This window comes from Euprymna scolopes, chromosome 11 (genome assembly GCF_053919585.1).
Source record: "Euprymna scolopes isolate OS-2025 chromosome 11, ASM5391958v1, whole genome shotgun sequence".
Classification (NCBI taxonomy): domain Eukaryota; kingdom Metazoa; phylum Mollusca; class Cephalopoda; order Sepiida; family Sepiolidae; genus Euprymna; species Euprymna scolopes.
Window position 1 is genome coordinate 40,539,536 of NC_136492.1, and position 15,316 is coordinate 40,554,851.

At 36.4% G+C, this 15,316-nt stretch overlaps 1 protein-coding gene across 1 annotated transcript; it reads right to left on the bottom strand.

Annotated features, from left to right (window-relative positions):
- Positions 1–11,727: 11,727 nt before the first annotated feature.
- On the bottom strand, positions 11,728–12,567 carry LOC145288132 (protein FAM200A-like). The gene has a single exon (XM_080136194.1). It carries the CDS (start codon positions 12,565–12,567, stop codon positions 11,728–11,730), a length of 840 nt encoding a protein of 279 aa, XP_079992320.1.
- Between the last annotated feature and the right edge of the window lie 2,749 nt (positions 12,568–15,316).

The following is a 15,316-nucleotide window of genomic DNA, read 5'->3' on the forward strand; positions in this document are numbered from 1 at the left end:
TCTTCATATATATGCGTGTATATATATGCGTGTATATATATGCGTGTATATATATGCGTGTCTATGCATGTTTTTATTACATGAAAAAAAGAGAAAAATCCTCCAAACAATTCTCAAAAATAAATTTGAAAGAAAGAAAAAATATCTAATAATTTTAATCTGATTCTTTTTATTTCAGGCTGAAAAAAAACAGAACTCTTGCTTTAATATTTCGCTTTATGAACTATAGAAAGAAATCGTGTACAATACTCTCTGAACTGTTTCATGTCTCTTTTTCAGGTTAGATTACAATTAACGCCGAAACATAAGGGGACTTTTTGATTTGATAATGTTTTTTTATTGTTTTTTTTGTCTGTTAAAAAAAAGAAAAGAAAGAAAAAATATTATTGCTAAAAATTTAGATTACACCGCTCGTGCCATTCTTTCACCCTCTGAAAATTTTTGAGAACGAGAGAGTGACTTTTAAAATTGTCGAAGATTTTTTTTTGTTATTGCGTAATGTTACAGTGGGAATTTAGTGAGGGCTTCGCGTCCCCATCACTCTCTCTCTCACTCTCTCTCTCTCTCGCTCTCTTTCTTCTCCATGGCGGATTAATAACGAATTAACTTGAATCTTTTTTAAAAAATTAACCAAGTTTAAAGAACAAAATTACTTATGCTTCCTTAAATTACATTAAATGATGTTTTCAATTGTTTTTTATAAAAATAAAAAGAGAGACAATTATTCAAACATAGCACTTAAAGTACTTTTCTGGAATCTTCGAGTGTTCGCAAAAGCCAACTGTTACATGATTATGTTAATTTTTTAAGAGTTCTCTGAAATTTTCATAGTCTTTTTAAAGAAAAATTATGCTATTACATTTCAAATATTGTCTGGATTTTTAAAGATTTCTAAAGAAATATTACTTGACTAATGAAAGATATTTTCCTGAATTCTAGATGATTTTTAAGGAAGAATTATTCGAGCGAATTCTTTATTGAAGGTTTATTTGAAATTGGACCGTATGATAAGGGTCCCTGAAATGTTGACTTGGGAGTGTTTACGAAAAGGTGAATTAATTCTTAAGAAGAAAAACATTTCCTCAGTTTAGAAAGATCTCTCTTTAATTGAAACTTTAATTTTCTCAAGCTGTTAACTATACAGAACTGGTCGTTAACTAATATAACTCCCAGGTGTGGCGGGAGTGGAGTATTTCGAAGTAATCTTTGTAAGTGATCTTTTTGAAAGAGAGTGGCTTTTAAATAATAAACTAATTACTTTGAAAAAAAAGTTAATTAACGTGAAGGGTTTTTGAATTCGAAATGACCTTGATAATGGTCTATAAGAAGAAATGATTTTTAACAATAAATTAAATAACTTTAAATTTACACTGAATTTTAAAAATAATAATTACGAAATGAAAAGTTTTGGGATGTCTCTGAATTTTATAGTGAAAAATGGGTCGATTCGAAATTTATGATCTTTTGAGAAGATTGTTTTTAAAATAATAAATGAATTACTTTGGAAAGAAGTTATCTAACATAAATTCAGAATTTTTAATGTTCCTTTGGGAAGAAAACTTGATTTTAACGATGAACCAAAATACTTGAAATAATTTTTAAATTTCGGAATTAAATTTTAATGATCTTTTGTGTCGGAAATTTATCTTGCTTCCAGATAAATTCGACGCTAAAGTAACTAACCTGAAAAATATGGCAGCATGAAATAAAAGAGGGAGGGGGTAAAGAATAAAATAATATTTGTCTTGCTTTGAAACGAAGAAGAGATTTTATTGACAAAAAATTAGTTGTAAATTTTTCCCTTTGCGGGCATTGAATTTAAAAAACGCCAAGGTAGCATGTAACGGAAAAAATAACACTGGCTCTCATAATGAAGATGTCGTATCCATGAACGAATACAATAATAAGATTCAAAATAGTAGTTTCTAATCACACTCTCATGTAGTAAATTTTAGGAGCGTACTCACAAATTGAAAGCCAGGCAGGCACGTGCCTTTTTCTTTTTTTTTTGTTTTTCGTTTAAAGTCCTTTTAGAATTTTCTCTCCTCCATTTGCGTGCAAACCGTAGACACGCAGATGGATTTCAGAAGTATGACCGCGTCGCATATCCAGGGTATTCTTGCCGGGTTTTCTTCTTTTAGGAGGTTCCAAAATTCCTTGTCACGTAAAATAAGGTCTTTTCTTAAAATAATTACACCCCTTCAAATTACGTGCAAAACCGTAGCCACGTAGTTAGTTTTCAGAAGTATGCCTCGTCGCATACCCGGGGTATTCTTGCCGGGTTTTCTTCTTTGAAGGAGGCTCGTCAAAATTCCATTTTCAGCGCCGGGCATTGAAACGAACGTCCAATCTCCACGTCGGCGGAATTTCAAAAGAGGGTGAATCTTGCACTAGGCTCGTGACGTCATCACGGAGCTAGCATTTCCCTTTTCTCCAAATTAAAAGGAGTTTCGTACAAACCCAAAATGTACGAAACTAAAAATCAAAAAAGATACGAAATACAAAAACTCGAATACAAGAACCAGATAAAAAAATAATAAATGCAAACAGGGGGGGATGCACCATTATTGGTACAAAAAAAAATTGCAACATTTGTAAAGTTAATTATGAATGTAATAACTTGAAATGCGTTTGCATTGTGTAAACAGATTCTAATTGTGACCGAGTGCTCTGAAATGATTTTTTAAAAATGTTTTCTTTTTTAAGAAAAAAAAATTGTTAATATCCTATTTCATTGATTTAATGTATACCAGGTTTCTGAATTGTTTATTTGTTGAAATTTGTTTTGCCCTAATTGAGTATTTCAACTCATGCAGGCCGAGTGTCCTTCTTCAATTAATTCTTGAATAATATTATTGTAATAAGAGAAAAAAAACTAATAAATATTCCGTGATGGATAGTTTCTATTAGTCGTTCAGCGGCAGATTCCTTGCTCTAACAGAATTAAATTGGATTAGAACCTCTGAAGACCGAGGTTTAACTAAATCCATATAGGTCGGTGTGATGAGGTCACGTAACCCCGACTTACATTACACTATACATTATACTGGTTGCTAAAGAGAGCGTAAATCCAGTTACTGAAATAATAAATTAAAAATACATATAGGTCGGCGTGATGAACTCACGTAAACTCCGGCTTGGTTAAAATACATTATAAATTGAAATATGTATAGGTCGGCGTGATGAACTCACGTAAACTCCGGCTTGATTAAAATACATTATAAATTGAAATATGTATAGGTCGGCGTTATGAACTCACGTAAACTCCGGCTTGATTAAAATACATTATAAATTGAAATATGTATAGGTCGGCGTTGTGAACTCACGTAAACTCCGGCTTGATTAAAATACATTATAAATTGAAATATGTATAGGTCGGCGTTATGAACTCACGTAAACTCCGGCTTGATTAAAATACATTATAAATTGAAATATGTATAGGTCGGCGTTATGAACTCACGTAAACTCCGGCTTGATTAAAATACATTATAAATTGAAATATGTATAGGTCGGCGTTATGAACTCACGTAAACTCCGGCTTGATTAAAATACATTATAAATTGAAATATGTATAGGTCGGCGTTATGAACTCACGTAAACTCCGGATTGGTTAAAATACATCATGCTGGTTGCTAAAGAGAGCGTAAATCTAATTACTGAAATAATGTTATAAGTTGATGCAGAATAAATTAAAAAACGTATAGGTCGGCGTGATGAACTCACGTAAACTCCGGTTTAGTTAAAATATATTATACTGGTTGCTGAAGAGAGCGTAAATCCAGTAACTGAAATCATGTGATCACTGCCTCGATGGAGGGCGAGGCTGATTACCCTCTCTGGTATTTGAAGCAGTATACCAGTCTACCAGGGGCCTGGCGGAAAAAATAAATTACTTCACTGAGTTCCTGACGGAACGAAGAGCATGGGAACATTGATCGCTGACGGCCGTTTGACGCACCATCCACGGAAAATTAGGGACTTCTGAAATTGATGAATACTTATAAATTTCGGATTGCATAGCGAGGGATATGGCACTATTTCTTAGTACCATGGTTTCTAACACCCTCTAGAGCATGGCCGAGTGGTGATTTGGCCGTGAGTGTAGAGATACAAAGGAATGCATTCCTATAATTCCCTTTCTAGCTCTCTCTCTTTCTGCACGGACCATCATGAGGTGAACACGCATAATTCTGTCTCTCCATAAACGAGGGGGGAAGCACCCCTCCCTCAACACTAGTTAGGCTAGTTAGTTTAGTTTACTAGTGTAAATTGTAAAAGTTTTTGTAATATATATTGTATCCATAATGTAAAATAAAATAATTAATTATGTTTCATATAGATTACAATTGTGTCACGTGTCGTTTTTTTTGTGTCTGCCATAAATGCCTTCATTAAAGAATGAGTCGGCCCTGAGAAGGAACAAAATTCCAACCTGAATGCCACCAGGATGAAGAGGTCAAGACGTTTCCTGGGAGAAAAAGGAGCCACACAACCACATCCAATATCTCAGGTATGCTTTTCTTCTTACAAACTCTAATGACGGCCATCTTCATCTTGCTCCACAACTGGTACCCAGGGCAATTCCTCAAGCAGTGTCCGACTCAGGTATAATACGATCAGCCGGTCACTGAGGTGTGACTGGCTTCAAATGTTATACTAAACATCTTGGTCTCATGAATATATGAAGATGGCCGTCAGCTAGGTTAATGACGGTGGTTACACGTCTTAACATTGTCTATGAGGTTGAATCTGTTTCGGATCGGGATCTGGTCGCTTACTTTCTGCATCAGCTTAAAGTAAAGATCAGATGCGATTGGAATCGATTACATCGCATATCCTTTGATAGGATATGGGTGCACAGCACTAGTTTGTGCATCAGACAAGCCGCTAGGTTTAAGTTTGTTCCCCCCCCAGTGGTATTGGTCAGGCGGTGCTAAGGTTCTATGGAACCCGGCCCTGAGCAAAGTTTATTAGAGATTGGTTAGTTAGGGTTTAACCACTTTAAGTGGAAAAATACTTTATTAGGTGCTAGACTAGGGCAAGTATGATAATTGATCATGTCCCTGATTTTATTTTTTTTTCATCGGCACTAGGAGAGCTTCCAAAGATGCCCAGTCCACCCTTTGTTTTATCCTCGGTCCTAATCACCTATACGTACATTTATCTTGGAAGACACCGGCCATTCTCTATGTTATCCATCCCCATCTTATTTGTTTTTTGAAACATCGCCCCTAGGTCCCCCACTCCTCACTAGGGAACGACCTGCTTGCTTTCAACTTTTGGGACAGGAAGACAGTGGGTGCTCCATATTTAGAAGTAAGTTGGGAGGATCCCTTACTAACCCGCCTCCCATAGGCATTTTGTTTAGTTGTTTTCTTTTTTTTCTTTTTGGGTGTATTTTAGATTGCCCCCCTCCCCATCATCTCATCCCTTATGGTAATAGCGTCTTAGTGTAGAGAATCAAGTTTTTTTAAGACCTAGCTTTAGTTAGAAATGACCATCGACCCCCACTTCCCTTTACCGGCTCCACGCCTAAGTGTCTTTGGACCCCAAATGAGGCTCTGGCAGTAGATAATGCCAGATCCGGAGCCAAGCACTAAATACAATTTCATGTTTAACCGCATGCTACGAACACGTTCCTCTCATGCCGCTTTAGTGGTTTCTGTATTGTTTATTATAAATACATATATTTTATACACTTTACACTACTTGTGGTTTCTTTCATTTGTGACCCCTAGCACGGGTCTACAACATTTTCACACTTTTCTATCTTTGTCCATAAAGTATGAAATAAAATTTTCATTGGTCGGTGACGGGTAAGTTTAAAATAACTTTCAAGAATCGCCCATGCATCATAATAAGTGTTTATGACGGTGTGTTTATTCACTTTTCGGTTTAAAATAGCATTTCCATTGTCGAAACGTGTCGAAACATCTTTAAAAGTGGACGTGTCGATCAGTCTGTCGTATTCATATTTGAAATAACATTTTTAGCTTCTTCCACGACTTTCTATAAAACTTTCTGCCTCCTCCTCCGTTTGTCTGTCACACAAAATTTCGAAATAACATTTTTAAATTACGTTTTTGAATTTTTGCGATGAAGATTGATTATTCATATTATTTTGATTCTTCGGACTACTGTTCTCATTTTGAATGTTATTCTCACAACGTTTTGGTCGATATAACCTCCGCCTTTCTCCAGCTGTATCTTGTCCAACTCTGGAATCTCTCTATCGAATTCGGGATTTTTTCCATCAAACTCGAGAATCTGCACGGAATTTGGAACGAAACCTTTTATTTAATCCACGGGTGTAACATGCTCTCGTTCCGGCAGCCATGACTGGGTAGAAATCCTAAGTTATTTGCAATTATATTTTGAGTGTCGCCTGCAGTGAGGATTTAACTTCCAACCTCCAGAAGAGTGTAACTTTACAACTGAATTTAGCAAGTACATTATTCACTACGCCAGGGGCCATTGCGAGCTCACACAGATTCCTGTGTTCGACAGAAATAATCCCGACTTTGGAATAAAGAATATAAAGAAAATCGGAAGTTACATCTACTGAAACGCCGTGAAAATGAAACTCAACGTGAGAACAGTAGCCCAATGCAGTCAAATAATGCGAACGTTTTTATAATCCTATAAAGAGTCTGTCAGGCTTCTGTTTGGAATTGCTTTTTTATTAATAAACGCGCAGATTAAATAGACGTATCTTTTTTAGATGCTTCCAAGGTATCATTCGGTGTTTGAAATAGCATTTTTCGATGGTTTCACGCTATATCAATTCGTTGGTCTGTCACGCCAACAAATTGGAATCTCATTATTCCTCTTGCGAAACGTGCAGGTTGAACGGGCGCATGTTAAAATGGACCCTTTCTTGTTTTGTTTGCTTCATCAAAAAACTTTTCTTTTGTCTTTTTTTTCATCTTTTGCTTCTGGATGATCATAATGATGATCATAATGATGATCATAATGTCGGTGTGTTTGGGAGAGAGAATGTAATCGAATTTTCGTTTAACAATTTCTATTAAAGTTGTCATAAGTCGCTGTATAAAAAATGGGAATGAAGATGGAGAGAAGAGGAGAGGAAGAGGAAGTCTATGTTGATATCTTTTCCTTCTTTTTCTTTCACCATCACCGCCACCATTACAACCACCACCACCATTTTTTTTCAAAAATAAATTTCATTGGATTACTATATCAATTGTACGCCAAATTCCTAGATTATTATTATTATTATTAAGCTGATATACCTGTTTCTGGAATAATGGACTTAACCAGATAACACACTATTGAGTAGAGCGCTGCACCGTTCGTTTAACGAGTAAATCACACCAATTCGTGGCAGTTGTTACCCCAAAATCATGACGTATACTTCTGTAATATACTTTTGCTAATGCACTTCTTGGCATACAAGATTGCAGCATTATTGAACATACCTCTTCTTTATGTACTGTCTTTTTTGAGATATTGTCTGTATTTTTTAGATGAGGTGTTTTCATTGATTGAGATTGTCAGACTGACGTCCTCATCTTGTTTGTTAACGTCACAACGTTTCGGTCGTTTCGCCCTCCAGCCTTCATCAGGTGTTTTGTATCGAACTGGGGAACCGTTTGTTAGAAGTATCGAACCCAACCCTTTATTATTATTACTACTACTATTCTCTGTTTTGAATGTTACTTTTTCACTGCCTTCGTTCAGGATTGAACTCAGCACCTTTGGATAACTGTAAACTTTGATACAACGTCTAGGACCACTCGGCCATATGTCACTAGGTTTTTGTTAATGTTAAACCTATGTTGTTATTCAAGGTTTTCTCTCTCTATCAGAGGTGTCCAAATTGCATTCAGCTCTATGCTTAGTTTGCTCAGTAGGTTGTTATGTCCGAGCATGTGAGCTGTTTCTTTAAGTTTTCTAACTTTCCAGTGGGTCTCTCTGTTTATTATTTTTATTTCATCCCATAGGGGGCGATGGTCCCCCCTCTCCATCCAGACATGGTTGGCTATACCCGATTTTTTCGTCTCCCCTTTAGTCACCGCTTTTCGGTGTTCTTCCACCCTTACTTTAAGGGGGTGGCATGTTTCATCCTTGTAAACCTTTCTGCAACTGCATGGGATGGAGTATATGCAGTTTTTGGTCATGTTCTCCTCCATGCGGGGCTTCACTCGTACCAGGTGTCGTCTGAGTGTTGACTCGCTCTTGAATACCGTCCTGATGTTGAAGGGGCACATATTCTCTGAATCTTTTCGGAGATGCCTCGTATGTATGGTAGGCAGACCGTTGGATGTTTTTGGGTTTCATTCTCCTCTCTTATACTATTAACACGTCTGGTGGATAGTATGCTATCGGGGTAGTTGTTACGACGGAGGGTATTCTTCAACCTGACCATTTTTTGGTGGTATGAAATGGTGTTGCTACTTATTGTCTCTGCTCGATGTTGTAAGCAGCGTGCGATTCCATGTTTGATACTGTATGGGTGATGGGAGTTGAAGTTAAGGTATTGTCCGGTGAAGGTAGGCTTGCGATATATGGATGTCTTAAACCCATGCTCTGTGCGTGACATGAGTATATCAAGGAAGGCCAGTTGGGTATCTTTTTCTTTCTCCATTGTGAACTGTATCTATGGTTTTATTGAGTTCACATAGTCTAGGAGAGCCTGGATGTCTTCCTGATGGGGCCAGAATATGAAGGTGTCATCAACGTATCTTAGCCACATGGTGGGCTTTAAGGGAGCTGAACCTAAGGCCATGTCTTCGAAGTATTCTATGTATATGTTCGCCATCACTGGTGATAATGGCGAGCCCATAGCTAGCCCCTCCTCTTGTTGATATAGGTCAGTACCCATTCTGAAGTAGGTTGTTTCTATGCAGAATGTCAGCATTTCCATTAAGTTTGGCAATGGTACACATGTGCGCTCTTCTATGGAGAGGTCCGCAGCTAGTTTGTCTTGAATTACTGCTAGTGCCTCACTAGTTGGGACTTTAGTGAACAGGCTAACCACATCTAGGCTTACCATTTGGTTTGTACTGATGGGTGCTCCCTTGATCAGTTCCGTGAAGTGGGCAGAATTCTTTACATGTGTTGCTGACTTACCTGCTAATGGGTTTATTATATCCACAAGGTACCTGCTCAGTGGGTGGCATGCTGAGCCTAGGCAGCTCACTATGGGTCTGAGTGGAATACCGTCTTAGACCCATAGTGAGCTGCCGAGGCTCAGCATGCCACCCACTGCAAACCAGTCGAGAATACATCATCGGTACTCAGTCCTAGAATTTCTGGGTCATTTTGAGTATATGATGACCATGAATCTGTCGGTTTGTGTATGGTTCCGTATAGTTCTAGGAGATTCACCCTCCCATGCGTTACCTACTCCATTTTTGTCCAAAGCGCTTTTATTGATAAATGTTAACGGGGTTGCTCAGGTATTTTCGTCGTTCATTTCTCTAAGTGTTTTGGCCTTTCAAAACTTTAGCTAACCTTATGTCTAACCTCATGAGGAGGTAGATATACCTAATACAAAGATAATGAACTGAACAAAAAGGACTCTTTAATCTTAGTACTTGTCTTGAAATGAATAAAGAAACCATTATATCTTGCATGAGGATGTTGTTAAATGTATTGTTCTTTCTTGTCGACAACCTGCTTCCTATATAACAGGGTGTGTGTCGTATACGTTCGCTCCATATTACATTTCTCTCCAATTCAAAATCTACACACTCCTACTTCATGTTTTTCATAAAAATTGACATTTTTTTTAAAAGACCTAATGTGAATTTCACGTGAGTCACATGTCTTTTTATACCATCTGGTGAAAATGACACGCCACGTGAAGGCCCTTGTCAAATTTGTCTACTGTTAGATTTTCTAAAATGAATTAAAGAAATAATCATATCATATCTTTTTAAGTAACAAATTGGCACAGACAGCCAGACGAATATATGCTTCGGTTTAAAAAAAATTACAATTAGCCTAGAAAATACAATTTAAAACAGAATAAAATATTTATTTAAATGTTCTTTTACGATATCAGTCGAGGTTCCGATCTCGGCAACCGATCTTACAAAAATTAGGTAGCAACTAGGAGTTCTACCCTCCCAGGTATTACCTCCCGCCTTTCAAGTGGAGTAAGTTCTTCTCGCTTTTGTACATTGTACCGTATCTTCCTGGTATGTGTAGAAAGTAAATCACGGAGATTTGTGGCAGTCATAGCCCCAGAATCATGACGTGTACTTCTGTAATATACTTTTGCTTATGCACTTGTTAACTATACCATTGTGTTTGTCTTGATTATTATTGGCATTGATTATTATTGGCATTATTAAAAATAACTCGTTTTTTTAAATTTAAAACAGAATAGAATGATATTTATTTAAATGTTCTATCAGCTCAAACGTAACATCAGGTTTTATGGTCTCAAAACATACTACTTCTCTTGTGGCGTAGTTCTTTATTTTAATGCAATTATTTAAACGTAAGTATACGGTTTACTAACGTTGATACATCGGTTATTGTGAGATCATCGGTAAAGTGTTGTGAACTTATAGGGCTTAAATAAGACAACAAGGAGGTATTTAATAAGAGGACGTATTTACAGGAAGTACAAGGTGGAACGATAAAAGTGTCACCCAAAAGAAAACAACACTACGGCATTATTTTAAAAATTTTACTGAAAAAGTTATTTCAGGTAACTTCATTATGTAGTAGAGCTTACGTCTATTCAATGTAGCCGCCTTCAGCCTCAATCACTGCCTCGATACGGCGATACGGATCCAGAACTGGGAACATGCTTTTTCCACAAGCACCGGCGGGAGCTCAGTGAATACGCAGCGGATGGCAGTGATCATGCTTTGGTGTTGTGGGAGGTCATGTTGGTGATGTTCTCGACGTATGACCGAACGAAATAGTTCAGCGGGTTCAGGCCGGGAAAAGAGGGGGACAGTGAGAGAAGGGTACAAAGTCGTGGCACTCCTAAATCAAGCCTTGGTCTCGTTGAGTCATGTTGCTACACCAGAGTCTGCCAACAGCCACCTGTTTGCACCAGGGGATCACCACACTCTTCAGCACATCCAGATACACTTTGGTGTTGACTTTCAAGCCAACTTCGAACATGTGAGGTGGCATGGTTTAGCCCTCACTTTAAACCACACGAAAGGCCATAACCGTGACCGGAAACTTTGTTTTCATCATCCAGAGCACGTAGCTGTTATTCGTGGCAATCAAACGATCCATTTTGAGGGTGCTGGCAATGGTCCTGTGGTCATAACTTGGATCAGTAGAGAGCATGAGTTGTACAACGACGCATCTCTAATCTCGCTCATTGTGTCAGTTTCAGACATGATAGAAAGCTCCTATCGCTCTTGGGATTTGTACTCCAGGGTTTTTCAAACTTCTTGACTTGCGGACCCCTTTATATTTCAGGCTTTACCTTAGGGACCTCCTTATAAACGATTATGAAATTGACGCAGTAAAATGTCCGATTGCTTGGTGTCGCCTTTCTTCCGATAACACTGGAATGATAATGACTGGGCGTAATCTGCATTTCTCATCGGTTTTTAATCAGCCGTAGGCCGAAGATCGATCATCTGTGATTTTTATTCTAGTGACAACAATATTAGGAGGAGAAAACTCCATAATGATTAAAATATTAATATTAAATGAAAACAGCAATAGTATTTAACAAATAGTTTTATTGTCAATTACACACACGTAGGATTTTTCAACACACACTTAGTGAGAAGGATGTGCTTGCTTGGCTTTGCACAAACTGTCAATTCTTGGCCATATTACTGACAAACACACACGAAAGTCACTTTCTGGAGCAAGTCTGGATCTGTATTTATTTTTCAGATTGTTCAGTGCCGAAAATCTTGCTTTGCATAAGTATGTTGTTGCAAACGGTAACAAAATCTTAATTGCCTTTCGAGATAACAATGGATATTTGGAGGCTACAGTGAGCCAGAATTTCGAAACTTGTTGCTGCATAAAATTGATTTTTAAACTTCTGTCGCATGAAATTTCAGCCAACTCTTCCAGTTCATTTCCTGTGAACATGCTATCAGCTATTTCAACATTAAACGGATTTCTGATCCAGTCAAAATTTTCAAAATTATCTGGAATATCTTTCGAGAAATATTTGTTAAAATGTTCGGCTAGTGATATCAAATGTCGTTTAACATCTACAATTACCAAATCAACATTAACTGAATCATTGTTGCTGAGATATTCATCCAGTGTAGGGAACATATCTAAAGTTGTCTTACTAACTTTGTAGTCCATATATTCAGTTGTTTTCTGGAAGGCTTGTATTTTGTCATGACTAAATAAAATATTTGAATTTCTCCCTTGTAAAAATAAATTCAGTTCATTAAGTTTGTTGAATATATCTGCCAAATAAGCAACTTTGCAAAGCCAAATTTTATCAGCCATTATCAAAGCCAGTTCAGCATTATAAACACACAGAAACATCAACAGTTCTTCTCTAAGTTCAAATAAACGCTGAATTACTTTACCTCGTGATAGCCATCTTACCTCTGTATGAAACAACAGACTTGAATGTTCAGCCCCCATCTCACCACAGAGTATTGCAAAGAAACGACTAAACAGTAGTCTGGTTTTAATGAAATTTATCACTTTAATACAAGATGGCAAGCATCTATTTTTTTGGCAACCAGAGCGTCTCAATAAATCATGCATTGTCTTACAGTGATATTAACATGCCCCACAACATCTGAGTAAATACCGGCCATTGACGTCGCCCCATGTGTACATATGCCAATACTGGCTCCATAACACGCCTGGCTGAGAAAGAAAAGAGTCCAATACTTTAAAAACTTCCTCACTAGTTGTTCTAGTAGGCCATCCTATGGATGGCAAAATAGAAAATCTTCAAACATTTCATTTTTCCAACAATATCGTACATACACCATAAGTTGAGATCCACTGGTAATATCTGTGCTTTCATCAAGTTGTAATACAAAAATGCATGTTTTCACTGTCAACTGAGTTTTTATGTCTTCTGACATATCTTCTATTCTTTGCACAATTGTGTTTTCTGCAAGTTGCACAGCTTTCAATTTCGCAGCACATTTTTCATCCAAAACTGCCTCACACATGTCTATTGCACAGGGCAATACAAATTCTTCAGCAATATTATGGGCCTTCTTATCACGAGCCACTCTCAGTGTCACTAAATAAGATACCCGTAATAGATTATGATTTGATGTTATTGACATTGCAAAAGTTTTGTCTGCTTTAAATAATCATTCTTTTTTCTTTCAAAAAAATCTTTTGGTTTTGTGGCAAATTGAGAATGTAGTGTTGTTAAATGTCGCTGCAATTTAGCTGGCTTCAGGGCTTTATTCGACAACAACTTATGACAAAGTAAAAACTGTGGTCTGTTCGCATTAGAAACACTTTCAATGAATCCAAATCGAATATACTCCGCATCATATTTTCTTAATTTGTTTTTCTGAACAATCTCTTCTGTCTCTGTATCAGATTCTGAGTTGATTTCATCATGAGCTTTCCGTTTCAAAAATTTATTCATGGACAAAGTTTGCACCCTGAAACAGCAAAATTTGATAAATATTTTTCGTATAAATAATGCAAGTTTAGTAATTTAGGAACATAAATAAGTAAAAATCAGATATTCAGACATTAACAATTCCTGACACGCGATCAATGTTCAAGCCTCGTTGTAATAGTGTTCTGTACTACGCAGGAGATTTAATTTTGTGTAAAAAAAAAAAACTAAGCAGGAACACAACGTCGAATATATTTCAACGGCAATAACAACAAGTAGTGTTCAAAATCATAGGGAAAAATACATTTCATAAAAAAATGAAAACTTAGGAATGTAGGATTTGTGCCGATCAAGTAACTTGATTCCTTTTTCATTGTTGCCATATACGCATTATAAACAAATTTATTGAATGTTCAACTGAAAAAGGAATTTTGTTGTATTAAAGAGGTTAAACGTGTTTCTACCAGTTTGAATAAAATCCTAAAACAAAAGGTTTATTATTTCAAACCCTTTTGACATTAAAAATTTAAAAATTCACACGACAGTAATTAAGTCAATGCTACAGAACATAAAAAGAATAAAGAAAGTAACCAAAAATTATTTAAAATAAAAAAGGCATATGGATTAAGTAGCAGAAATAAACTTTAACTATTTATTATAAGAAAGTTCGGATTTGTATTACTGTACACATAGATTCGAAAAAGTTGTCAAAAAACAAATATATGACAAAGAAATGTTATCAAAGGCAAGATAAGTTACTTTTCTACCAAACTGGATATATTTTTTGTGTTTTTATTCAGTGTAAACAAATATGTATTTAATTCAGTTGATTTCGAACTTTCGTTTCCATCTTATTATTTATTTATTCTCATGTATATACAGTCCTGGTCAAAATCATAAGACAACTTAAGAAAGTAACCGTTTACGCATATTATCGAATTTTTAATCAAACAAATGGTTGAAACCATTGCCAAAAGGGAAAATATGATGGAAAAAAAATGAAATCTGCTTCATTCGAAACCTTAACCCTGATCTAATAATTGTTTTTTAAAAAACAAACATTTTCACCTGGTCAAAATGATAAGACCACTTTAATAAAATCGGCTAGTTTTGAAAAAATGAATACAAAAAGTTTTCTATGTTACTAAAAGCAACTTGTTAGTGGATAAAAAACATCTTACTAAATTATAAATGGTAAAAGGGAAACCATTATCAGAGTTTGAGAGAGCTAGGATCTTTGAGCTTAATAGGGGTGGACTCTCCCATAAATCCATTGCAAACAAAATGAATCGTAGCAAAACGGTCATCACAAATTTTTTAAGATATCCAGATCAATATGGGCACAAAAAGAGTCCAGGTCGACCAAAAAACAAAAACAAAAACCATCACTGGATCGCCGTATCAGAAGAAGTTTAAAAAAAAAACTCCAGTATGAGCTCAAGTCGAGTGAAAAGCCAAACAGCAGCAGAATGTAGTCCTAAATCTAAGGCATCTGAAAATGAAGAGTTTCAATCATTTAAAGCGAATGCAAAAACCACGTCTTCTTGAACAGCACAAAACTAACCGACTTAAATATGCCACCAAATACTAGACTTGGGATGAAGAGAAGTGGGAAAATGTAATTTTCTCCGATGAGAAAAAGTTTAATCTAGATGGTCCAGATGGATTTCAACACTACTGACATGACAAAAATTTGCCCAAAGAGACTTTTTCAACTCGGTGTAGTGGAGGAGGGTCTTTAATGATCTGGGGTGCTTTCTCGTCAGCTGGGACCCTAAAGTTGCAAGTAGTGAA